This window comes from Mirounga angustirostris, unplaced genomic scaffold, assembly GCF_029215605.1.
Source record: "Mirounga angustirostris isolate CCGP_5_RB_7025 unplaced genomic scaffold, mMirAng1.0.hap1 SCAF_8, whole genome shotgun sequence".
NCBI lineage: Eukaryota > Metazoa > Chordata > Mammalia > Carnivora > Phocidae > Mirounga > Mirounga angustirostris.
In genome coordinates, this window is record NW_026991716.1 from 1,368,951 (window position 1) to 1,393,559 (window position 24,609).

Sequence of the window (24,609 nt, forward strand, 5' to 3'; positions counted from 1 at the left end):
TTTTCGTATGCCTCCTGATAGTAAATTAACTATTAAAATAAGTGCCTTAAGACCATTAAAAATAATGCTTAAGAATTATTCCAGATGACTTGGAAGGATCTACCTGGCCACAGGGGCTCTTTACGTTAATCATTCAATACTCATAACTGTCTGTACTATTATTCTTATTTTACAGAAAATGAAAATGAGGCACAGAGACATTAAGTAACTGGATCATGTAGGGGCTGCCCCAAGATGGGCCTCCTAGGCATGAAGATTATTTTGAGTTAAGGTTGCTGGAGGGGAGGTGGGTAGGGCGAGGGGGTAACTGGGTGATCGGCATTAAGGAGGACAGTGGGTTTAATGAGCACACGGTGTTATATGCAACTGATGAATCACTAGATTCCACTCCTGGAATTAATAATACAGTCAGTATATGTTAACTAACTGAATTTAAATATTTAATGTAATGTAAATAAAATCTTTTTTAAAAAGCAATTGAAACCCAGCAGATTCTGGAAAAGTTCTTTACCTCCCTCATAACTGGCTAAAAAGAATTTAGATAGAGGTCCTGCTCCAGGAAGAGAGCTGTCACCATGGATAACCACATTATGGTATGAACTAGGGACGCTGGACAGGGCGGAACCTAGCAAGGCCTGTTTGACCAAAATCCTCTATGTCCCATTGTTTCTGAGTGGCCGTGAAAACATTTGTTTATCAAACATTTACTCTTCTTTCATCTTCCTGAGAATTGCATTCCTTCCCTTTGAAGTCCCAGACCCCTACTAGGTTCTCCTTAATTGAGGATGACATTTATACCTCATTTTGCTTGACTGTCTCTGGAGTTTCACGTCTGTCTGGCTTTCCCGCTTGTACGGTATCAAATTTGATCTTCTCTGGTTAATCTCTGAAAAAAGTCTATTCAAAGCCCCCCCTTCCCCAGCCACCTTACGGACAAAACTCACAGGTGTCCGCACTTGGCCCCACCTCTGTTTTTCTGGGTCACGGTGCCCTACATTCGGGAAAATAGACCTCAACCACAAAACCTGTTCTTCTCTAGCCTGACCACAACCCACATCCCGGAGGAGCCCCGGGCAGGGCCACCCGCCGCCCGGCCTGGCCACGAACGAGCGCCTCCCCCACCCCCACGGGCGCAGCTGCAGCCCCGCACACCCTTCAAAGGCCCAGCCCGACGTCTCGCCAGCTGCCTGGCCCCTGTCCTCCACGGAGAGTGAGCGAACTGTCCCGCTGGTCGCTCCGCCCTGGCTGCAATCTCCGCCACCCGCGTCACCAGCCACCCTAACAACGTCGGTTTGGTTCTTCGTCCGCCTACAAGGACCTCGGAGGGCACGCGGGATTCCTGCTCCCCGACAACCCGCAGCACGACAGCAACAGGAGGCCCCCGTCCCGCTCCGAAGCACACACGCTACACTCGCACGGAAGCGCGCACGTCCGCGTGCTTACGTGAGCAGGGCGCAGACGCGGAAGCGCGCACGTCCGCGTGCTTACGAGAGCAGGGCGCAGACGCGGAAGCGCGCACGCTGGGAGAACCACGCACGCGGGGGAAGGGGCGGGGCCGACGTCGGGATGGCGGCAGGTGGAGAGAGGAAGACAAACGCGGGCGAGGCCCTCTCAGCGGCCCCGGGGCGGCCACGGACCATAGAGGCGGGAGCTCCTAGAGGGGCACGGCGCACTTCCGGGAGCGCGTTTCCGGCTTCCGGGAGGGTGGGCCCGGGCTGTGGCCGCGGTCGCCGGGGCTGAGGGGCCCGCTCTCGCGCCCGGCGCCGCAGGAGTGAGGCCCCGCGGGCCGTGCGGGCGGCCGGAGGTGGGTCTCTGGTGAACGCCTCCCCGCCCCCGGCCCGCCTCGGCGGCTCCGGCCTCCAGCGCCGTCGCGAAGCGGAGGACTTCGGAGTGTGAGACGGGCGGCTTTCCTGCAATCTGGTGGGTCCCTGACGTACAGAAAACGGAGCTTTTCTCCAGTCCCTGGGGTCGGAAGTGTTTCCGGAACCCGAGTTTGGGGATTTTTTTTTAAAGCACGGTGCTTGTATGGTGTTTCGAATGCCTGGCGCCCCAGGAGTCTGGGGCAGCCCACAGACGGACTCGTAGTTCTGTCACGAAACAGGACTGTTCCCACCAAGACTGTAAGGTTCGTGTCATTTCAGGACGCGTTTTGTTACTAATATAGTTGTTACTTTGAGTATTGCCTTCAGGTGACTTCAGGGAAATACTTCCGGTTTTCAGAGCATTGGGGGAGTTCACAGTTGTGGAAAGGGGGTTGTGGACCTATTGTAGTTAATGTTTTCGCTGCTGTATTTGTCTGATCGTATTTATCACCCAGTATAAACAATTCCCGAACGAGTTCTGAGAAAGTGTTGGAGTTGATGCATTTCTTTTTTTTTTTTTTTTAAAGATTTTATTTATTTATTTGAGAGAGAATGAGAGACAGAGAGCATGAGAGGGAGGAGGGTCAGAGGGAGAAGCAGACTCCCCGCCGAGCAGGGAGCCCGATGCGGGACTCCAGGATCATGACCTGAGCCGAAGGCAGTCGCCTAACCGACTGAGCCACCCAGGCGCCCAATGAAACTTTATTATTTTTTTTTATAAAGATTTTATTTATTATTTGACAGAGAGAGAATGAGAGAGAGAGAGCACATGAGAGGGGGGAGGGTCAGAGGGAGAAGCAGGCTCCCGGCCGAGCAGGGCGCCGGATGCGGGACCCGATCCCGGGACTCCAGGATCATGACCTGAGCCGAAGGCAGTCGCTTAACCAACTGAGCCGCCCAGGCGCCCGAGTTGATGCATTTCGTTGGTCTTTTTTCAGCATAGTTACTGATGACTTAGCGCGTATCGGGCAGGGTTTTGGCAATACCGTAGTGCAGGGTACAGAGCAGATGAAGCCCTGCTTATGTTATCGTGGGGGCAACAAGTAGCATGTGACGTCAGGCGGTGGAACAATGTCGTAAGGGTCAGAGGGTGGAGGTGGTTGGAGAGCCACTTTATGTAGGACGCTCTAGAAATGTTTTCTCGAGGAAATGGTTTTTGAGCGTGCTGTTATGAAATGAGGGAATGTCCCATGCTAATATCTGGGTAAGAGCATTCCAAGCAGGTGGAATGCATTGACAAGTCTAAAATGGAAGAGGATTTCACTGGAGTAGAGTGACCACAGCGAGGATTCGTAGGAAAAAGGTTACTCTTTTTTTTTTTTTAAAGATTTTATTTATTTATTTATTTGAAAGAGAGCGAATGAGATTCAGAGAGCACGAGAGGGAAGAGGGTCAGAGGGAGAAGCAGACCCCCCGCTGAGCAGGGAGCCCTATGCAGGACTCGATCCCGGGACCCCGGCATCATGACCTGAGCCGAAGGCAGTCACTTAACCAACTGAGCCACCCAGGCGCCCCGGAAAAAGGTTACTCTTAATTTCTAAAATAGTCCTATAAATTTTCATTACCAAGAATGTCAGATCCTCAAGTCATCTACATCACTGTTAGCAAAATTTCAAAAACCTCTTCTGTTGTGTTTTTCTTAAAGTGTCCTGGGCAGCCTTTAATAGTACATAATAGATTTTAACTGGTGCAATTTTTCATCTTAATACTGGTCTCTATTTTGTGAAGGGGACTCTCCTCGGAGTATAAAGCCATCTGCAGGCACCCCTCCCCTGAGAGAAAATGGCTGCAGTTCTCATCATCCAGGATGGAGAACAAGAACCTGTGATAGTAAAGGTGGAGGAGGATAACTTTTTTGTACAAGAAATTGACTTGCAGAAGAACAGCCAGTCCTGTCAGGAGGTCTTCGGCCAGTGTTTCAGGCAGTTCTGCTACCAGGAGACATCTGGACCGCAGAGGCGCTGAGCCGGCTCCGGGAGCTCTGCCGTCAGTGGCGGCGGCCCGAGACCCACAGCAAGGAGCAGATCATGGAGCTGCTGGTGCTGGAGCAGTTCCTGACCATCCTGCCCGAGGAGCTGCAGGCCCAGGTGTGGGAGCAGCATCCACTGAATGGAGATGAGGCTATGTTGGAAGAGAGTCTGATGATCCGGGATTTCAGGTGGGAAGAGGTATTCTGTGGTGGCAACAAGCAGCATCTACTGGTTAAGTTCATAAGAAAGCAGTGAGGGCAGCTGTGAGCTTTTGTCCCCATCGATGCTTCATTGTTTCTGTTGGTTCCTTTTTCTGTCTCATCTCTCCTAAGCCTGTTGAGTCCTTTTTCCCTGTCCTGTTTCTCCCTGGGAAATGTTTCCTAAGGTTTTAGTTCTAGTTCTCAACAGCAGCTTCTTCCCAAGCCCAATGCTTCCTCCTTGTCTCCAGGGCACATTCCAAGCAGATGGACAGGAAGTGCTCTGGGAGGAGGTGATGTCCCTGGGAGCCACACCCCAGTCACCAAGTTATCAGCGCCAGCACATGGAGACTCTGCTCAAGGATGCCTCTCTGGAGCCCCTTCCCTACGAGAGAGGTGAAGAGTAAGAGGAGGAACTGATCTGGGAAGGTGGGTTAGGGTAGCGGGCTCCTGCTTGGCTAATCAAAGCCATCCTTTACAGCTTAATCATGAATGTGTCTAACCCTCACCCCAAATCCTCGCTGGCTTACCTACCTCTCTTTTTACAAAGTACAACCTTTATTCTTGGCCTTTTAAAAAGGTTTTTATTTTATTTGCTTTTCACATACCCATCTTTGCTTTTTATTAAAGCACTGAATGATCACATCATCCTGTTGCTTCTCCTTTATGATCTCCTTTACAGTGGCCGCCTCAGTGTCTTGCCCTACCCTCTAAGTTTTATCAACCCATCTGCGATGAAGCCACCTTTAAAACCTTTCACGTTGACTGCATTTCTCCTGTCTTCTTCCACATTAAATTCCCTCCTCTTTTCACGCTGGTCCCTTCCCCTACATGTCACTCCAGTGTACATTTGGTACCTTTTCCTTTCCACATTCTCTACATATCAGATGTGTTTCCCATTTACAAAGCTACCCCCCTCCTTACATCCTGATCCCCTTCACAGTCTGTCCAGAAAATAGCAATAAAGTGACCAGAACAGCCAAGAAATCCGTCCTTTTCCAGTATTTCCTTTGAGTTCAGGTGGAATCTTCATTTTAATGAGTTCAGTGGGACATTTATCTCTCTCAGGCCAAATTTCACTAAAACTGTATTTTTCAATTGTGTTCATAAAGGAATACTGATCTTAGTTAATATAAGGTAATTATTGGTTTACACTGAATCTGCAAACAATGTCCTCTTTGGGGGAAGATTAAGACAAAGAATTTTCTTTCCAACCAATAGAATAAATACACTTTTGCCTTTCCTCTATAATTGTATTTGAATGCAGTTTGAAGTACTCTTTATACACTTAGACTTTTAACAAACTCTTTAATAATTTGTGCCCTTTTCGTGATAAAGATTGTTCCTGATCCTACCTTAGTGACTAGGACATAGGTTATTTATTCCAGAACATGTCTGTTTCACCTTTCCTCTCTAGCGCTTTCCTTCCTTAATTGAGCTGAAGAGATATTGATCGATTGTTGGGGCAACATGACTAAAAAAGAGAAAAATGGTCCCTTGGGGTGTAATATTCTGTCAGTTCGAACAGATGACATTTCCGTTTTGTTTACTTCTATGTATGTCTAAAATGTGCCATAATAAAAAGCTTAAATAAAAGATGTTTGAATGATCCATTTCCTATTTTAGATAGTGAGACCAAGCCTGAGACTGGGAAATTGGCTGGAAAGCAGGGAGTATTCAAAGGAATGGAATCACAGAAGATGATACTCCGTAGAATTTGCAGAGGCAGGAACATTTTCCGGGGGACCCATTTTGGAGACCTTCATGAATGCAAGCACAGGTTGGCAGCCATCAAGGAAATTCAGAGGAAGGACAACAACACAGATGCGATCAGTGTGGGAAAAGCTTCATGCATAGCATCAGTCTTCTTGGACATCAGAAAATCCACACAAGGGAAAAGCTCTTTCAGTGTCAAGAGTGAGGGAGAGCCTTTAGTCAAAACACAACTCTTTTTAAGCACCTCATAATTCACACGGATGAAAAACTGTGTCAGTGTAATAAGTGTGGTAAAAGTTTTAGTCAGGGCTCAGTTCTTATTAAACATCAGAGAAATCACAATGGGGAGGAACCGTATGAGGGCAGTGATTGTGGTAAAACTTCAGTAACAGCACGGGACTTGCTCAGCATCAGAGATACCATAGCTTAATAAAATGTTACCAGTGCACTGACTGTGGGAAGGCCTTCAGGGAAAGTTCAAACCTCACTAAACATCAGTGAATTCATACAGGAGAAGAACCCTACAAATGTGATGATTGTGGAAAAGCCTTCAGTGGAAGTTCTGACCTTAACAGATACCACAGAATTCACACTGGGGAGAAACCCTATGAATGTGACAAGTGTGGGAAGGCCCTCTGTCTGAGCTCACATCTCACTGAACACCAGAGAATCCACAACAAAAACTCTATGTGTGTAATAAGTATGGAAAGTCCTTCAAACAGAGGTCAGGTCTCATTTCAACATTAAAACAAAACAAAACAAAAAAACACAACTAATCAAAACCACGTTGCTTAAATTATTGTAAAAATGTTGAGCAGCATTTGTTCCTGGCAGAATTTAGATGAGCCGTGTGAGAACTTACAATATGTCACTTTCCCAATCTCCTCTGACATCAGAGTACCCACAGAGTAGATTCTCCCTCTTTCGAATGAGCCAACCCCATTGTGTTTCAAGGCCTGAACGCTAGTTAATTAAAAGTGCAAAGCTTCAGAATGGTCAGTTTCATCCTATTCACAATGAAAGTAAACATTCAGGAGTGTCCTCCATAAATTTGTCCCAGGATTTCCAATGTTATTTTCCTTCACTGTCCAGCAGCTCTGTTGTATTGGTCTCATTTTGCCCAGCCACCCCGAGTACACTCAGGCTTCCATGTCTTTGTCTTCCCTGCTCATGTCCTGAATGCCCTCTTTTCCTTTGTTGGGAAAGTTTTACATATGTCTGACTAACCCCATTTAGAATAAGGATGTTTTCTGGGTGCTGAGCCTCCAAGAGGTTGTATAACAGTGTTCCTAATGTTCCACTAAAAATGGCATGGCTTAAAGACTAATGACCCTGTTGAGTACCTACACTTAAGAGCACCGAAGGTTTGTGTGCTTTCAGTTAACTTGGTGACCATCAGGATTACCTTCTAAAAGTAAGATCTTGCTCCTTCAGGAAGAGAAGGACAGCCCCTTTCTGGAGCACTGGAGAACAGTGAGTGTTCACTGAGGCACTGGTCACCCTTCCAGAGGACAGAGGCTGCAGTGCTGACCCAGATAGAAGCCACACTGCAATGGCAGATGGAGGGACCTCCTGTCCAGTGGTGCCCCCGTGCACTGCACATCCACTTGGGATGGTCCCAAGACATGCTCCTTGTTCAGGCACCATTATGTTAATGCAGAGAAAAATAAAATAGGTTGGTTCTGGAGAGGAGTTGTGAGGTCTTCCCCAAACAGCAGAGGATGATTCAAGTCAAAAGAAAATACAGCTACTCTCCTGGATTAGAAGATGGGTAGCAGGGATCAAAAAGAGTATACCACTGGGAGGTTAAACTGGATAAACTAGAGAATACTCCCCTTTAGCATGGCTCCCACATGGGAGGTGACTTATTTCAGGGACCAAGTGACCCTGAGGGTATTATTATCTGTCATTTCTATTAAGTCTGCTATTACTGTTAATGGTAGAGCTATCCTTTTTATATTGATTAGCCAGTGTACTTATAAATGGACAGACCCTAACTTCCCCCAGGTTTCAAGGGAGAGCTCAAACTTCCAAGTGTAACAACCTTGGAGGGTAACGCAAGCTATGGACACTTGAGCCTGGGTTGACTGACATTTTTGACATAATTTACCGAGTGGGTGATGAATTACTGAATACAATGCCACTTTTCACCTGTTCTCTCTCCCCTTTTTTCCCTGACCATATACATTCATTCTGGCACCATAGGCATCATTGCTGACTAATTCTCTACCCTTTCTCCAAATTGTGTTTCCTAAATATCTGTGTTTGGGGGAGGAAGCAGAGATAGTTCAGTCAGAGATGATAGGATCACATTTAACACAAAAAGGAAAAGAAAACCCTAGTTTTTTAAGGTTAGAGAACATAATTTTAGATAATATGTTTCAAATTTTTCTGATCTGTCACCCTTATTTGAAAATAACACTCCGGGGTGCCTGGGTGGCTCAGTTGTTAAGCGTCTGCCTTCGGCTCAGGTCATGATCCCAGGGTCCTGGGATCGAGTCCCACATTGGGCTCCCTGCTCGGCAAGAAGCCTGCTTCTCCCTCTCCCATTCCCCCTGCTTGTGTTCCTGCTCTCGCTATTTCTCTCTCTGTCAAATAAATAAATAAAATCTTAAAAAAAAAAAAAATAACACTCCATATTTCTATATAATCACCTTTTGGCTTGTATAATAATTTTAGGCCACTTTAGACTTTAAAATATATTTCCACCTCCATATTTGAGAAGCATCTCACATAAGAGGTGGAATAGCTGAGTAAGATTATCATACGTATGTATCTAAAACTAAGTCAAGGAGCAGACCCCATATGTCAGAATTTATGATCAGCTGCTAGTAACAAAAATCTGAAAAATTCACACGGTGTATTTCTCATGTAAAAGAAGTCTAAAAGCAGATCATTTATGGTTGGTGGTTTATTTGTAGGGTCATCGGGGATCCAGGTTCCTCTCACGTCATCTTCTGCATGCAGCTTCTTCTCTTCCTGTGGCTGCTGAAGCACCAGCCATCAACTCTGCATTCCAGTCAGCAGGAAGGGCATAAAAGGGATTCTCTCAGCTAACTCGGGGTCTTTCATGGAGCCTTCTCAGAATGCACACATTTCCTCTTATATTTAATTAGCCAGAATTGAGTCACATGACCACACGTAGCTGCAAGAGTAGCTAGGAAAAAGGGGCGTGTGGGTGGCTCAGTCCGTGAAGCATCTGCCTTCAGCTCAGATCATGATCCCTGAGTCCTGGGATCAAGCCCCCACATTGGGCTCGCTGCTACTGGGGAATCTCCTTCCCCCTGCTCCTTTTCTTTCTCAATCTCTCAAATAAATAAATAAAAAAGTAGCTAGGAAATGTAATTCCAGGGGCCATTGTACACATAAAAATTGGAGTCCTGTCATCTAATAAAAAAGAATACTTATTTGGTAGGCAAACAATCTGTGCCAACAGTCCTAAATATTTTGAGCTCTGAATTGTTAAATGTGTGCTAAAAAACTGATCTACATATGAATGAATGAATGGTAAAGGGTGCAAGAAACAAAATTAGAACTAGGAGATACAGTGGTGTATGGATATTAAGAGATTAGGAGAATAGAGCAAGAAGAAAAAGCGGGAAGTGGGGAATGAGAATATGTAAAACTCCTGAGTTGGAGATCCCTTAAACTTAACAGGCTTCTTTTAATGATATTAAAAAGACTTGTGAAAAAAATACAGTTTAAATCCATTTTAATTTGGTAATAAGGGATATTTTTAAAGATTTGATTTATTTGAGAGAGAGCACAAGCAGGCAGAGAAGCGGAGCGAGAGGGAGAAGCAGACTCGCCGCTGAGTTGGATGCCCTATGTGGGGCTTGATTCCAGGTTTCTGAGATCATGACCTGAGCCTAAGGCAGACACTTAACACACACCCAATCAAGCGCCCCTAAAGGATATTTTTTAAAGAAAAAAAATTCCTCTAGATTCCTACCTCCCTAATTTGAGAATTATTTTCACTTATTTATATTGTCTATTTGGAGAGATTAATGTATATACACACACACATAAAACATATATAGAGGGAGAGAGAGAACATAATTTTAGATGTGTTCCAAATTTTTCTGATCTGTTCTATTTTATAAATCACCTTATTTAAATAAAACACTCCATATTTCTATATAATGACCTTAGAGCTTGTATAATAATTTTAGGTCTCTTTCGACTTTAAAATATCTATATCTCCGGGATGCCTGGGTGACTGAGTTGGTGAAGCGTCTGCCTTTAGCTCAGGTCATGTTCCCAGGTTCCTGGGATTGAGTCCCACATCAGGCTCCTTGCTCAGTGGGGAGCCTGCTTCCCCCTCCGCCTGCTGCTCCCTCTGCTTGTGCGCTCTCTCTCTGACAAATAAATACATAAAATCTTAAAAAAAAATTATATATATATATATATATTTTTATATATATATCTCCACTTCTATTTGAGAAGCATTTGTGGGATAGCCAAGTAAGAAGATTATCATACATATGTATCTAAGTATTACTATTTAGTAACTATATTTTTGTCTAATGAACACTGTGTTAAGCTTGCAACAAAAGAATGGCCCCTTTAAGACCCATATGCAAAGATTCCTAGCTAAAGGATCCTTCAGGGCTAAGGAAGCTACCTGATCAGGAAACCTGGATTTAAGTCCCAGCTCCGCTGAGCTCAGCAGCATACTTTATTTCTCTGAACCTTGGTTTCTTCAACTGTAAAATGGTTTGATTTTAAAAAAACATTCACGAGGGGCGCCTGGGTGGCTCAGTCGTTAAGCATCTGCCTTCGGCTCCGGTCATGATCTCAAGGTCCTGGGATCGAGTCTCACATCGGGCTCCCTGCTCGGCGGGAAGCCTGCTTCTCCCTCTCCCACTCCCCCTGCTTGTGTTCCCTCTCTCGCTGCCTCTCTCTCTGTCAAATAAATAAATAAAATCTTTAAAAAAAAATACACAAGTTATAGCGTACGGGTAAATGAAATTCATAAAGTGAAACCACCCACATAAGCACCACCAAAGTCCAGAAATACATTACCCATTCCCAGGAAGCCCCACTTGTGCTCCATCCTCCTTCCTGTTGTGACTTTCAACAGCAGATATTAGTTTTCCCAGTTTGAAGTTTATGTAAATGGAGTCATGAAGTATGTATCTTTTTGTGTCTGCCTTCTTTCACTATTATGTTTGTGAAAATTATCACTGTGGCTTATAGCTGTAGTTCATTTTTATTGTTGCATAGTATTCTATTGTATGGATAAACTTTACTTTTTGTATCTATCCTACTGTTAATGGACATTTGGGTTGTTTCCACTTTAGAGCTATGAAAATGCTGCTCAGACATGTCTTTAGATGCAAATATATATTCATTTCTGGTAGCTATCTCTAAAAGTAAAACTCCTGGGTCATAGAATGTGTATGTGTTCAGCTTAAGAGATATGCCAAAGAGTTTCCCCAAAATAGTATTACAATTTACACTCTCATCAAGAGCGTATGAAAGTTCTCATTGCTCCAATAATCTTTGCTAACATGTGGCACTGTGAATCCATTTTTTTTTATATCTATGAATAAACACTTGGGCTGCTTCCATATCTTGGCTATTGTAAATAATGTCACAATAAACATATGGTGCATATATCTTTTTGAATTACTGTTTTTGTTTTCTTTGGGCAGATACCCAAATGTGGAAGTACTGGATCATAAGGTAATTCTATTAATTTTTTGAGGAACTTCCATAGTGTTTTCCACAGTGGTGACACCAAATTACATTCCCACCAACAATGCATGGAGAGTTCCTCTTCCTCCACATCCTCACCAACACGTGTTATTTCTTGTCTTTTTGGTCTTGGCCATTCTGACAGATGTGAAGTGATAGTGTGGTTTTGATATGCATTTTCCCGATGATTAATGATGTTAAGCATCTTTTCATGTGTCTGTTGGCCATCTGTATGTCTTCTGTGGAAAAATGTCTATTCATGTCTTCTGCCCATTTTTCACTTGGATTATTTGGGGGCTCTGGTGCTGAGTTGCATAAATTATATATTTTGGATATTAACCCCTTATTGGATATGTCACTTGCAAATATCTTCTACCATTCTGTATTTTGCCTTGCTATTTTGTTGATGTTTTCCTTTGCTGTGCAAAAGCTGATTATTTTGGTGTAGTCTTGATAGTTTAATTTTGCTTTTGTTTCCCTTGCCTGAGGAGATATATCTAGAAAAATGTTGCTCGGTCCAATGTCAAGAAATTACTGTCTATGTTTTCTCCTAGGAGTTTTATGGTACTGGGTCTCACATTTAGGTCTTTAATCCATTAGTTTATTTTTGTGTATGGTGTAAGAAAGTGGTCCAGTTTCATTCTTTTGCATGTAGCTGTTCAATTTTCCCAGCACCATTCATTGAAGAGACTGTCTTTTCCCCCATTGGATGTTCTTGTCTCCTTTGTCAAAGGTTAATTGACCACATATGTGTGGGTTTATTTCTGGGTTGTGTATTCTGTCAGTTGATCTATGTGTCTATTTTTGTGCCAGTGCCATACTGTTTTGATTACTAGAAGTTTGTAGTATACCTTGAAATCTGGGATTGTGATACCTCCAGCTTTGTTCTTTTTCAAGATTGCTTTGGCTATTCAAGGTCATTTGTGGTCCCATACAAATATTATTTGTTCTAGTTCTGTGAAAAATGTTGTTGGTATTTTGATAGAGATTGCATTAAATCAGTAGATCACATGGACATTTTAACAATATTTGTTCTTCCAATTCATGAGCATGGAATCTCTTTGCATTTGTTTGTGTCATCTTCAATTCTTTCCTCAATGTTTTATAGTTTTTGGAGTATACTATGAATCCATTTTTAACAGGGTTTTCAGCATTGGGGTTGTGGTTGCTTAAGAAATACCCAATGACCTGTCATATTGACAAAATTCAAAAACCTGAAAACATACAGTTGGGGAGGCTATGTGAAAACAGGCACTCTCACACTTTGCTGTTGAGTGCAAAATAATACAATGCTTGCAAAGACACTCCCCTTTCTCTCTCCTCCCTCCTCTTTCTTCATTTTTCATTGTAGCATTATTTGTTAAAGCAAAATATTGGAAACAATCCAAATACCCATCCCTTACAGACTGGTTGGAAAAATTATGGTACGGCCGCATGATGGAGTATTGTGCCACTGCAAAAAATAAATAAATAAAAAGAGGGTTATTTCAGTGAACAAATAATTTCCAGGTTATTTTAGTAAGCAATAAAGCAAGATGCAAAAGAATGTATTTAATATGATAATTCATAGCGGTAAAGAAGGTAAGTGATTATTTTTGTAAGAGAAAGGAGAGTAGAGGAAAGAAGAAGGGAAAGAGGAAGGAAAGACAGGATAAATTAAAACTAATGAAAATGGGGCATGAGTATACAGTTGACTCTTGAACAATGCAGGAGACAGGATAAATTAAAACTAATGAAAATGGGGCATGAGTATACAGTTGACTCTTGAACAATGCAGGGGTTGGAGTACTGACCCCCATGCAGTCAAAAATCCATGTATAACTATTGACTCCCCCAAAGTTAACTACTAACAGCCTACTCTTGACCAGAAGTCTTACCAGTAACATAATTAGTAGATTTACACATACTTTGTATGTTATATGTATAATACACTGTATTCTTATAATACAGTAAGCTAGGGAAAATAAATGTTAAGGAAATTATAAGGAAAACACATTTATAGAACTGTACTGTATTTATTGAAAAAAATCTGTGTATAAGTGAACCCACACATTTCAAACCCATGTTGTTCAAGGGTCAACTGTATATGGAGTAAAGGAGTTAGGGACGGAAGCAAAACTCTGGACATATCCTTTTATATCATTTAGATTTTGAACTAAATGTTTTGCATGTTCAGAAAAGAAATGAAAAGGGATGAAAGGAAAACAAACCATGAAATGGAAAAACAAACAGAAACAAATGATCCTAACTGTATATCAAGTTTATAACAACTATAAAGAGAAAAGAATTCAAATTAATATATGTATTCAGTACTCTGACTATACTCCCCCTAATGGGATATAGTTCAAGAACCAATAAACAAGCAAAGCAAGCAAAGAAATTTTGAACTCCACACATCAGGTATATTGTTGCTAGTGATACGGCACTGTAAATGTGAAACTATTTTGTTTATACTTTAAGATAGAGCAAATTGGATGAATATATATGGATGCTGTTGGGAACCAGGTTTTCCGTGGGGAAAAACAGAAAGGAAAAGGAAAAACAAACGTGCAATGGTGTAAATGAAAACAAACAAACTGTGGACTTGTATTTGAATTGGAGACATTCTATAAAATCCTGAAGAAAATATAATCATTGATAGGGCCTAGAAGCAATGATACATCCCAGTGCCAATGAGCTTACCTACTGGTTTCCGCATACCATTCTCCACTGAAAGGAATCAGAGCTTCATGGAACAATGGTGGATTCTAGGTCTAGAGCAGGAAAAGTATAAAAGGAGCCTGGAATATCTTGTGCAATTAAGTAAAGTGCACAAAAAACTATTTCTTTTCAGGAATGACAACAAATGCGGAAGGAATGCACGTCAGTTTCCTCATTTGTTAAATGGGGATAATTGCACCTAACTTACAGAGTTGCTATTCAGAATGAATGAGGTAACAGGTGCAAAACGCCAAGTTGGCGTTATTGCAATTGCCCCCCTGCGGCCTCCCCGCGCCTCACGCCACCTGGAGAGGAGATTCCGCGAGGCGATCACAGAGGCGCGAGACCTCCGGGCTTGCTAGAAGGAACGCGGCCGGAAGCGTCGTCCCCGGGAGGCGGCCCGCGTGACGCACTTCCGGCCTTTGTAGCGGGGCTCTCCTCGGTTGCGGTTGTCAAGGACTCGGAGGTGGTGCCGTCTGGCCCGGTGGCCTCTCCTCCCGCGGATGCCCGGTGAGCTTCGGCGTCGGGCTCCGCCGAGGGCCTTCGAAGGGGCCGGCGTGTGCGCCGCGCCGCCGGGCTCAGTGTGGGAGGCGGGGCGGCGGCCCGGCCCCGGCCCCGCCCCGGGGTCTCTTCCCCGCGGTCCGCCGCCTGTCCGGGGCCCGGGCGGCTCGGTGCTCACCCTGTCGGCCGCCTCGGATATTTTCCCGCGTCCGGGGCTCTCTGCTGGGGCCCGACTTTAAGCTCTGAGCAGGGGTCGTTTTATATTCCGCCGCGGCCTCTCGTGGTCTGGTCCACCGACGGCAGAGGCTCCTGTGTTGATTTTCCTTTTTTGTAGCGAATGTTTAAACGGCAGTTGTCATGTTCCAGGCAGGCATCGTTGAAAGCACTTCACGAGTATCAGTCACTTCTCGTAACTCCAGGTGGTAGGCGCTGCTATTAGGTCAGCTCCCCCATCTGCCCCCTTTTTTAACGTCGAGGGAGAAAATGAGGTCAAGTCAGTCCCCCGGGGTCATGCAGCTGCTGTCGTCGGCGTGCACGTCCGGGCTGTCTGGCTCCAGAGTCTGTTCGCCGCGCTGACCCTGCGTTAGCGTTACAGCCGCCACCCAGGGGGTTACTTCTCCCACTTGAATCTGATCCTGCACCTTTGGGACCTCAGTAGTCCTGAGCTTCCAGTTAGGGTTTAAGATTGGAGAAGAAGAATCCGAAGACGGATCTGTCTTCGCGAGTATGTCTGCAAACTTGATGAAACAGCGATTTTATTTGTGTGTTCACCGTATAGTGCACGTTTCCGCACCCACTTACCACGCTGTGCTTTGGGCCGCGGAAAACATGACCTTGGCCCCAAGGGGAGGTAGCTGCGATTGATTAAGCCACCTTAAACCAAAAATTGCACATTATTTCTTTAGAAGGTGGTTGATTTGCAAGCTTATTATGTGCCAGCCTGTGTGCAAAACCAGTTTATGTGCATTATCTCATTTACTACCCTTGACAGCTTTACAGAGTAGTTGTCCTCATTTTGTACATGAGATTGAGGGTCAGAAAAATCACTCAGGTAACTTGCCCAAGATCACATTGTTGGTAAGTCAGGATTCACAACTAGATCTGCTACCTCACAGTACCTTCTACTTATTGCAGATAAATAAGAAAAATAAGAGCTGTGTTGTGTGTGTGTGCACTCAAAGATGGACAGAGAAAGTCTGAAAGGATCCATTCTAATCTTTGTGTCTACTTCTGATGAAGGAATTCTTTATTCTGTATGTTTTGGGTTTTTTTTTTTTTAAATATGAGAAGTAACTGCAGGATAGATTGTGACTGAGGGTGAAAGGTGGGGCTTATGATCTAAGAGCCGGAAGGAGGAAGAGGGTGGATGGAATGGGTGAGGAAGACCTCAGAGGATGTGAGATTCAAATCAAGGTGCAGAAATTGGGTAGGGTTTGGATAAGTGCAGAAGGGAAGACCATGGGCATAGACCAGGGATGAGGAAAGCCTGATGAAAGAATAGTGAGAAGAAAAGCCTAAGTGGAGCTGCCAGATTTTGCATGTGGAATAGAGAAAAACAAGAGTGGGGCCCCACAAGTGGGGCTAGAGATGTGACTAGTCTTGAGCCAGGCTTAGGAATGTGGGGATGCATCCAGTAAGTAGTGGGGGGCCTTAGATGGTGACATCAGAGGGGAGAGCGTGGGGATACGTTATGATAAAGACACATTTGTATTGCATGCTGCTTGGTCTTCACCTACATGCCTATCCTTGGTAAAGAGCATTTCGCCCTGAGAGTCATCGTAGATTTGGGAGAATTGAGCTTGCTGGGGCTCTAGGAGAAACCAGCTTTAAAATGCAGATGTGTTTTTTTTAAGTGCGAGAGATTATTATGCTAATTACATACCTGGCATGTACAGATGGTCCCCAATGATGAAGAATGATTTTTCAACTTAACGATGATGGGAAAGTGATTCACGTTCACTACTATGAATTTTGAGTTTTGATCTTTTCTTGAGAAAAAATTATGAGAAACAACTGATATATACATACAACCATTCTGTACCCATACAACCATTCTGTTTCTCACTTTCAGTACAATATTCAATAAAGTACATGAGATTTTCAACACTTAATTACGAAATAGGATTTGTGTTAGACGATTTTGCCCGATGTAGGCTAACATAAATGTTCTGAGCACATTTAAGGTAGGTGAGGCTAAGCTATGATGTTTGGTAGATTAGGTGTATTCGGTACACTTTCAACGTGTGATATTTTCAACTTTTGATGGGTTCATGAGGACATAACCCCATTTTAAGTCGAGGAAGACCTGTACAATGGGGTGGTGAACCTAAAAGAGATTAAGAACTGTTTGTGACCAGGAGGGCAGGGTTATAAAACAATTGGGAAGCCTTTTAGAGGCACTGGGTTGAAAGAGGAGCTACGATGTGCTGTGTGAGGCCGTGGGATTTTAGGCCACCCCACAGAAGCAAAATCAAGAAAGGAAAGCAAAAGGGAGCCTAGACTATACAGAGAATAGAGAGGATTGATCATAGTGAAACTGAGTAAAAATCTGAAACACCATATAGCAGAAATGATTTTCTATGAGCAGAGCTCAAAGCTTCAGCTGCATTTTCTGTGAATAGAAAATCTGTGACTTAAAACCAAAGTGGATGGGCAGCAAATAAGAAAAAGACATTTTTCAGGGCCTAGAAAGTTGACAGAGCAAGAGGGCAGAAGTAGGTGTTTAATCCTTTGAAGGCATGCTCGGTTAATTGAGAGCACATATTCTTCATTGACCTATTTGATATTTGCACCCCAGAACTTCCATACCCTAGAACAAACTCTGCAGACCATGCTTTAAGCCCCCTCATTGCTCCCTAGATTATTAGATAGCTTCTCTCCCTGCTTCCACTTTTCCCAAAGTCTGTTGTCACATCAGCCAGTGAAACTTTTATAGTAAATGTAAGTAAAATTTGGTCATCCCTGTGCTGAAAACCTCTGATGGCTTTCCACATGTCGTAGACTAGAGCAGAGTCCTTACGGTAGCATCTCAGTCTGTTCCCAAAGCCTGCTTTTATCTCTCATGACTGTACCTTTTGTTTCTCTGTGTAGCCATGTTGGTGGTCCAACTGGCCGTTCCTGGAAGAATCCAGGCATGCTCCTACCTCCAAGGACTCAACCTTCCCTTTGCACGGAACAGGTCTTCTCCAGATAGTCACGTGACTGCTGCTCTCGTCCCTTGGGTTTCTGCTCAAACTTTACCTTATCAGCAAGGTAAAGTTTCCTGACTCCTCCATACAGAGACCTTTCTTCCCCCTGCTCCCCATCTCCTTTACCTTTATTTTTCTCTATAGCATTTATCACTGTTTGACATCTATTTCATTACTGTCTGTGCCCGTCGGCTCCTTCCTTCATCCTGTTCCCTTCTTCCTGCCCACATACAGGAGAGATAGTGGGGTAGTGGTTGAGACTATGAATTCTGAAGTAGATTTGCTGAGTTGGAAATGCAGCTTCACCACTAACTGCATGTGAGACCCTGGGCAAGCGACTCAAACTGTTTGGGTCTCGGTTTTCTCATCTGTCAACATGTGGGTAATAACAAAACCTTACGGTTGTTTCAAGGAGTCAGTGAGTTAAAATATGTAAAACATCTAGTACAATGCCTGGTACCTTAAAAGCAATATAAATGTCAGCTGTTACTAATATTGTAATTAGAGTGTAAATTCCATCAAAGTAGGGACTTTGTTTTGTTGGCCATTTCTAGTGCCTAGAACAATACCTGGAATATAATGGGCTCTGAATAAATATTTGCTAAATGAATGAGTTGTGTGAGAAGTTTTGAAAGAAAAAGATAATGTGGAACTCAAAGTGATAGTGAGTCAGCACCAAGAAAAGTTGGGGGAAAAAATAAGAGCTCAGGAATCCTGTCTTTGGAGGGAAAAACCCTCTTGACTTTTCCTGGGGTGGTGACTGTAGACGTCAATGAAGTCAGACGTGTTAGAAATTTGTGGAGGGGATTATGTTTGCAGATTACTCAGAAGGATGCTTCCCCACCCCAGTGGTTTTTCCCTCCTTAATAAGTATAACTAATAGTGGGAATATGGATTTAACTTTTCTTGTAGTGTGAGCTGTGTTCAATAATAAATACACTGTCCTTAGTTTTTTTTTTATTTTGCCATGTGTGCCAGTACCTAAGAATAGTGTTGGATTATATTTACAGTGAATTATAATCATTTTACTTAAATTTGGAAACTTTTTAAAGCTCTGGGTCATGACTCATGGGGATCACGAAGTCTATGTGGTAGGCTGTGACCAGGGTGTTTTGTTTTGGGGTTTAAAAAAAAAAAAAGCAAGATTTAAGAAATAGGAGTATGTGTCACATAATTCAGGATACATAGTGTTTTGTGAAATTATTATTTCAGTTTCTTGTGTGTGTGTGTATCTCATGCACAAACATACATTCATGTGCACATGTATATGGGTGTTCTGGGTCTCAATATAAAATGTTTTTCTTTTTTTTTTTTTTTTTCATTATAAAATATTTTTTACTGAGGGTCCTGGTCAAAATCACTAGGCTACATAATATTCTTTCAGAAAATTGCTTTCATGGGGCACCTGGATGGCTCAATCAGTTAAGCGTCTGCCTTCGGCTCAGGTCATGATCCTGGAGTCCTGGGGATCGAGTCCCGAGTTGGGCTTCTCCCTCTCCTTCTGTGTGCGCTCTCTCTCTCTCAAATATATATATATATATATATATATATATATAAATAAATAAATCTTATAAAGAAAATTGCTTTCAGTAATTACTATCCTGGTTAAGATTTTATCGTAAGCTTTAAGTGGTTATAGACACTTGTCTCTTTATGAGCATTAATTTTATTTTACACACAGTTGCCCCTTCTCCATCCTCAAGGAGATTCAAAAATAAACAATTTCCAAGAAATTAAGGACAGGAAACAGCTCAAAGTCTACCTCTGTTTTAAAATACCAGATTCAATATTTCTTTCATTTTAACATCTCTGATTCAAGACCAGTTCAGTTGACTACTTTCTGATTCTTTTGCCATAGTGTTTTGATCACTAGGATTCATTTAATCTTTCAATAAAATTTGTAAGGAAAATAACAATAGTGGTAATTTACAAGATTTGAGAATTTACCAAGCTCCCAGCCTCTTGTGCTTTTTTTTTTTCTTTAAGATTTTATTTATTTGACAGAGACACAGCGAGAGAGGGAACACAAGCAGGGGGAGTGGGAGAGGGAGAAGCAGGCTCCCCGTAGAGCAGGGAGCCCCATGTGGGGCTCAATCCCAGGACCCCGGGATCATGACCTGAGCCAAAGGCAGACCTTAATGACTGAGCCACCCAGGCGCCCCAGCCTCTTGTGCTCTTTATCCATGATCTTATTTTATCTTTATCTTTTATCTCCACCTAGAAAGATAGGCCTGCAGAGGCTGTGCCTGGAGGACCAGGTCTCTATCCCAGATCTCTCCCACCCCAAACAGCCCTCTCTCCTCCATGCCTCAGTTGACTGGGGGGACTGGGCCTCTCCTCCCCAAGAGCATTTCCTTTGCTCCTCATCCTGTCCTTTTATCTTCTTTCCTTTCTCTCCCTTCTCCATTTTGTTTCTCTTTTCTCCCATTCTTAGTGTCCTCTGTGACCACTTGGCACCAAAATGCTGGTTTACCTCCATTCAACTGAAAACTTACTCTGGGTCTCCTATCTTGCCATTCAAATGGAAACCCTCTATGTTCCAGCTGACTTATTTGAGACAATTCATTCAGGATGATCAAAATAGTCCCTTCCTTTGATAAAACTGTGTGTGTGTGTGTGTGTGTGTGTGTTGGGACCTGGTTGGGGGAGGGAGGGTATTCTGTTTCTGTTTGCCTTCCAGTATCACCTGCATCAGAATTTGCTAGTCCTTGGGTGGTGAGTTTGATGAGTTCGTTATAGATTTTGGATACTAGCCCTTTATCTGATGTCATTTGCAAATATCTCCTCCCATTCTATCGGTAACATAATAAAAAAAAAAATTTGCGTAGTCCTTACCATTACTCGTACATTCAGTGTTATTCACTAGACAGTGACTGCTTTGTTACAGATACTCCCTGTGCCTGCCAGCAGAAAAGATTTTCAACATTTTAATATTTTTTTCTCTGCAATTATTTTTTAGATTTTGGGATTTCCAGAAGAAAAGATCAAAGAGGAATCATCGAGAATAGACTCTTTTTCTGAAGTGTTAAGCCGAAGATGGCCACAGCATTGGCCCTTCAGACTTCAGAGATGCAGGAAGGACTTCTGGCAGTAAAGGTAGAAGAGGAAGAGGGGGATTATGCCTCTGGGCAGGAATCTGGCCTGCCAAGAGATAACCCTCATACCAGAGAGCTCTTTCGTAGACGCTTCAGGCAGTTCTGCTATCAGGAGACACCTGGGCCCCGAGAGGCTCTTCGAAGACTCCAGGAGCTCTGCCGTCAGTGGCTGCGGCCCGAGACGCACAGCAAGGAGCAGATCGTGGAGCTGCTGGTGCTGGAGCAGTTCCTGACCATCCTGCCCGAGGAGCTGCAGGCCTGGGTGCGGGAGCACTGCCCAGCGAGTGGGGAGGACGCGGTGACTGCGCTGGAGGACCTGGAGAGGGAGCTGGATGAGCCGGGAGAGCAGGTGGAAGATGGGAGAACAGAGGTTTGTATCTGCAGGAGCAAGTGTGGGGTTTCAGTGCAGCAAGAGGAAGAGGAGGAGGATTTCTTTGCGCGTGATGTGGTCTGTTGTGGGCTCTCCATCTTTCTGCCTCTTTCTTGTTGCTGGTTTCTTGGTTCTTCTTTTCCTATATAGTGGACCTGGGAAGGCCCCCTTCCAAAGGTCTCTGATGTTTGATTCCTAACTGTCCTTAATTTCCACCAGGTCCCAATCTATGCTTGTGAACAGGGAGAGTTTGCGAAGGAGAAGGCAACTCGGGGAGCAGCCCAGGAGTTATCAGGTGGCCGGCTCCAGCCCTTGGAAGAGCTGCGTCCGTGCAATTCGCGAGAGCTGTGCCCGGCTCAGGAGATGGGTGAGGATCAGAATTTCCTCAGGAGGCCTCCCTCACCCCGAGGGTCCATCGGTTCAGCACGTGTGTTCGGTGTCTGCTGTGCGCCAGGCGGTGTGCTTGGTCCTGGGGAGCCCGTGACGAGCCAGGTGGACGTGCTCCCTGCCCTCAGGAGGTCTGGGTCTGACGGAAGAGGCAGACAGCCTCTGGAACTGAACGGTACAGTCCGCCTGTCTTCTTCCCGAGGGCAAAGTGAAAGAAAACAGAAACCGTGCTTATTCGTCCCCTGCCGCCCACTCTCCCGGCTGGTTTTTCCCTTTTTCCTCTGGAAACCTAACATTCACGTGACCCCCTTATTATTTCAGGTGACGAGGCTGGGACTTGGAATGTGGAGTTAGCTCCAAAGAGGGAGCTTTCTAAAGAAATGAGATGTCCTGTGGAAGTACCTCAGAAACTGAACGGTGGCACTGCTCGGATGCCTGAGTGTGGAGACACCTGTGACCACGAGGGCAGACTGGAAAGGCAGCAGCGGGCAAGCTCTTCTGTGGAGAGACCGTATGTCTGTGGTCAGTGTGGCAAGAGCTTCACCCAGAATTCCATCCTGATCGAGCACCAGCGAACCCACACAGGCGAGAAGCCCTACGAGTGCGATGAGTGTGGCCGGGCCTTCGGCCAGCGGTCAGGCCTCTTCCAGCACCAGAGACTCCACACCGGCGAGAAGCGCTACCAGTGCGGCATCTGCAGCAAAGCCTTCAGTCAGAACGCCGGCCTCTTCCATCACCTCAGGATCCACACGGGGGAGAAGCCCTTCCGGTGCGGTCAGTGCAGTAAGAGCTTTAGTCGGCGCTCTGTCCTCATGAAGCATCAGAGAATTCACACCGGGGAGAGGCCTTACGAATGTGAGGAATGCGGCAAGAACTTCATTTACCACTGCAACCTCCTCCAGCACCGGAAGACCCACCCCGCGCTGGGTCCAGCCGGCCCCTCGGAACAGGTCGGGCCTGTTTCCTGACGTCAGACCGCTAGCAGGGTCACAGGGTAGGTTCCTGCTTTGTCCCTGAGGCACGGTAATGGTAAAAAATAGTCTAATCCTCTTGAGGGGGAAGCTCCGAGAGAGCCAGCGAAATTGTCCATATTTTTTATGCTGAGAGAAGCATTATATCTCAAGTACATCTGTCAGGTTCTCTGGGCTCAACAACGTGCACGCTTTGCAATACTGAATCTTGTTGTGTGACTTTATCAACATAGTCTCCAGTCTGACACACGTCGGTGCAAGAGGTTTTCTAGGTGTACTTCAGGAAAACTTCTTCATCCCAGTTTTAAGAAACTTTTTTTTTTTTTTTTTTTTTTTTTTTAAAGATTTTTTATTTATTTATTTGACAGAGAGAGACACAGCGAGAGAGGGAACACAAGCAGGGTGAGTGGGAGAGGGAGAAGCAGGCTCCCCGCAGAGCAGGGAGCCCGATGCGGGACTCGATCCCAGGACCCCGGGATCATGACCTGAGCCGAAGGCAGTCGCTTAACCGACTGAGCCACCCAGGCGCCCTTAAGAAACTTTTTAAAAAAGTTTTTAAAAACTATATGCTGCCTGAACACAAAATTATGTTAAATAGTATTTAAAAATTAATTTAAAAATAATTGCAGTAAAACCTGTAAACGATTGACTATTGTCTGTTTTCATAAGATGTGATCATTTCTTTTTGACCTACAACAGGGGGCACATGAATCCTCCCTTAAATACACAAAAGGCTTTTCCCTACAGGAGAACTCTGTAGGGTTCCAGTAACTCAGTCTGCAGTTAGGATCCAAGAAATTGAAGCAACCATGGGTTACTAGGACCTCAGTGGCTGGATGTAGCAGATACTGCTCAAGATTTTAAATTTGTGCAGATCAAGAAACTTAGCTAAAAATCTGATATCTCACTTCTGATCTTTGTTACGAAAATATAGGCCTGTGCGTTTTTCCTGTGACTTACAAGCATTTTCAGTTTTTGCTTTCTTTAAGTCTTAGTTATGGAAAATTTCAAACACATACAAAAGTGGAAAAGTATGATCAGTCTTCCATGTTGATTGCTTTTTATAAGCTCCATGCTTCTCAGCATTACCTATTGATTACCACCAAGATTATGCATAAAAAAAAACTTCTTTCCCTTAACAGTAATTGAGTGTTTACTTTATACTAAGCCCAGGACACAAAGAATGGAAAATCTCTGGTGACGACAATCTGGATTGGAGTACCAAATACACAGCGGGTCACTTAACCCTAATAGAAACACTGTAAGGGACCTTAGAGATCACTTCTCTGTCCCCTTACATGATTGATACAGAAACGGAGGCTCTGGGAAGTAGCTGTAAGATTATGCGGACAGCTAGTTAATGGAGCTGGAGCTAGAACCCTGTCTTCTAACTCCTAGTGTTCGTTCTACTAAGCCACTGGAAGGATTTTATCTCCAGATAGAAATTACTAGCATATGGAACTTAAAAGATTTAGAGGGCACTGAGGTTTTGCTTTTTAGCTCAACAAAGCCTCCCATCCATGTGTTTCAATAAATGCACAGCTCCTCTGTTCAATTAACAGTGGAGTTTCAGGAAAGACCACTTATCCCTCATTCGGGGCACTTTATTTTATTTTATTTTTAAGTAATCTCTACACCCAGCGTGGGGCTCCAACTCACAACCCCAAGATCAAGAGCTGCGTGCTCCACCGACAGAGCCAGCCAGGCAACCCGATTACTTTTAACCTTTAAATTTGAATTTGCTTAGAGGGACTTTTCAAGAAAGAGAACTCCGTCTTCATCCAATTCAAGAATCAGAACAACATTAAAAGGGAGCCTATCTTTTGCCTTATATGTAGCCATTTTTCTAGTATCTTACGTATCTTCAATATTTCTTTATGTAAATACAAGAAAATGTGACTGTATATCCCCTTATCTCCTCTATTACACAGACAGGTGGGATACTGTCGGCA

General features: G+C 44.0%; 1 protein-coding gene across 9 annotated transcripts; it reads left to right on the forward strand.

The window, feature by feature from the left end:
- Positions 1-1,555: 1,555 nt before the first annotated feature.
- On the forward strand, positions 1,556-23,304 carry ZSCAN23 (zinc finger and SCAN domain containing 23). 9 transcript variants are annotated; one of them, XM_064597062.1, is made up of 8 exons: positions 1,556-2,125; positions 3,216-3,385; positions 3,591-4,030; positions 4,281-4,458; positions 8,667-11,433; positions 20,794-21,299; positions 21,519-21,861; positions 22,008-23,304. In XM_064597062.1, the coding sequence occupies exons 6-8, from the start codon at positions 20,871-20,873 to the stop codon at positions 22,652-22,654; spliced, it is 1,419 nt and encodes a 472-aa protein (XP_064453132.1). In that variant the 5' UTR covers positions 1,556-2,125; positions 3,216-3,385; positions 3,591-4,030; positions 4,281-4,458; positions 8,667-11,433; positions 20,794-20,870; the 3' UTR covers positions 22,655-23,304. The 9 variants fall into 9 exon arrangements, with proteins under 9 accessions (XP_064453132.1, XP_054361663.1, XP_064453134.1 ...); XM_054505688.2 differs by having other exon boundaries at positions 3,591-4,020; XM_064597064.1 differs by having other exon boundaries at positions 3,591-4,020; positions 21,519-21,666.
- Positions 23,305-24,609: the final 1,305 nt, after the last annotated feature.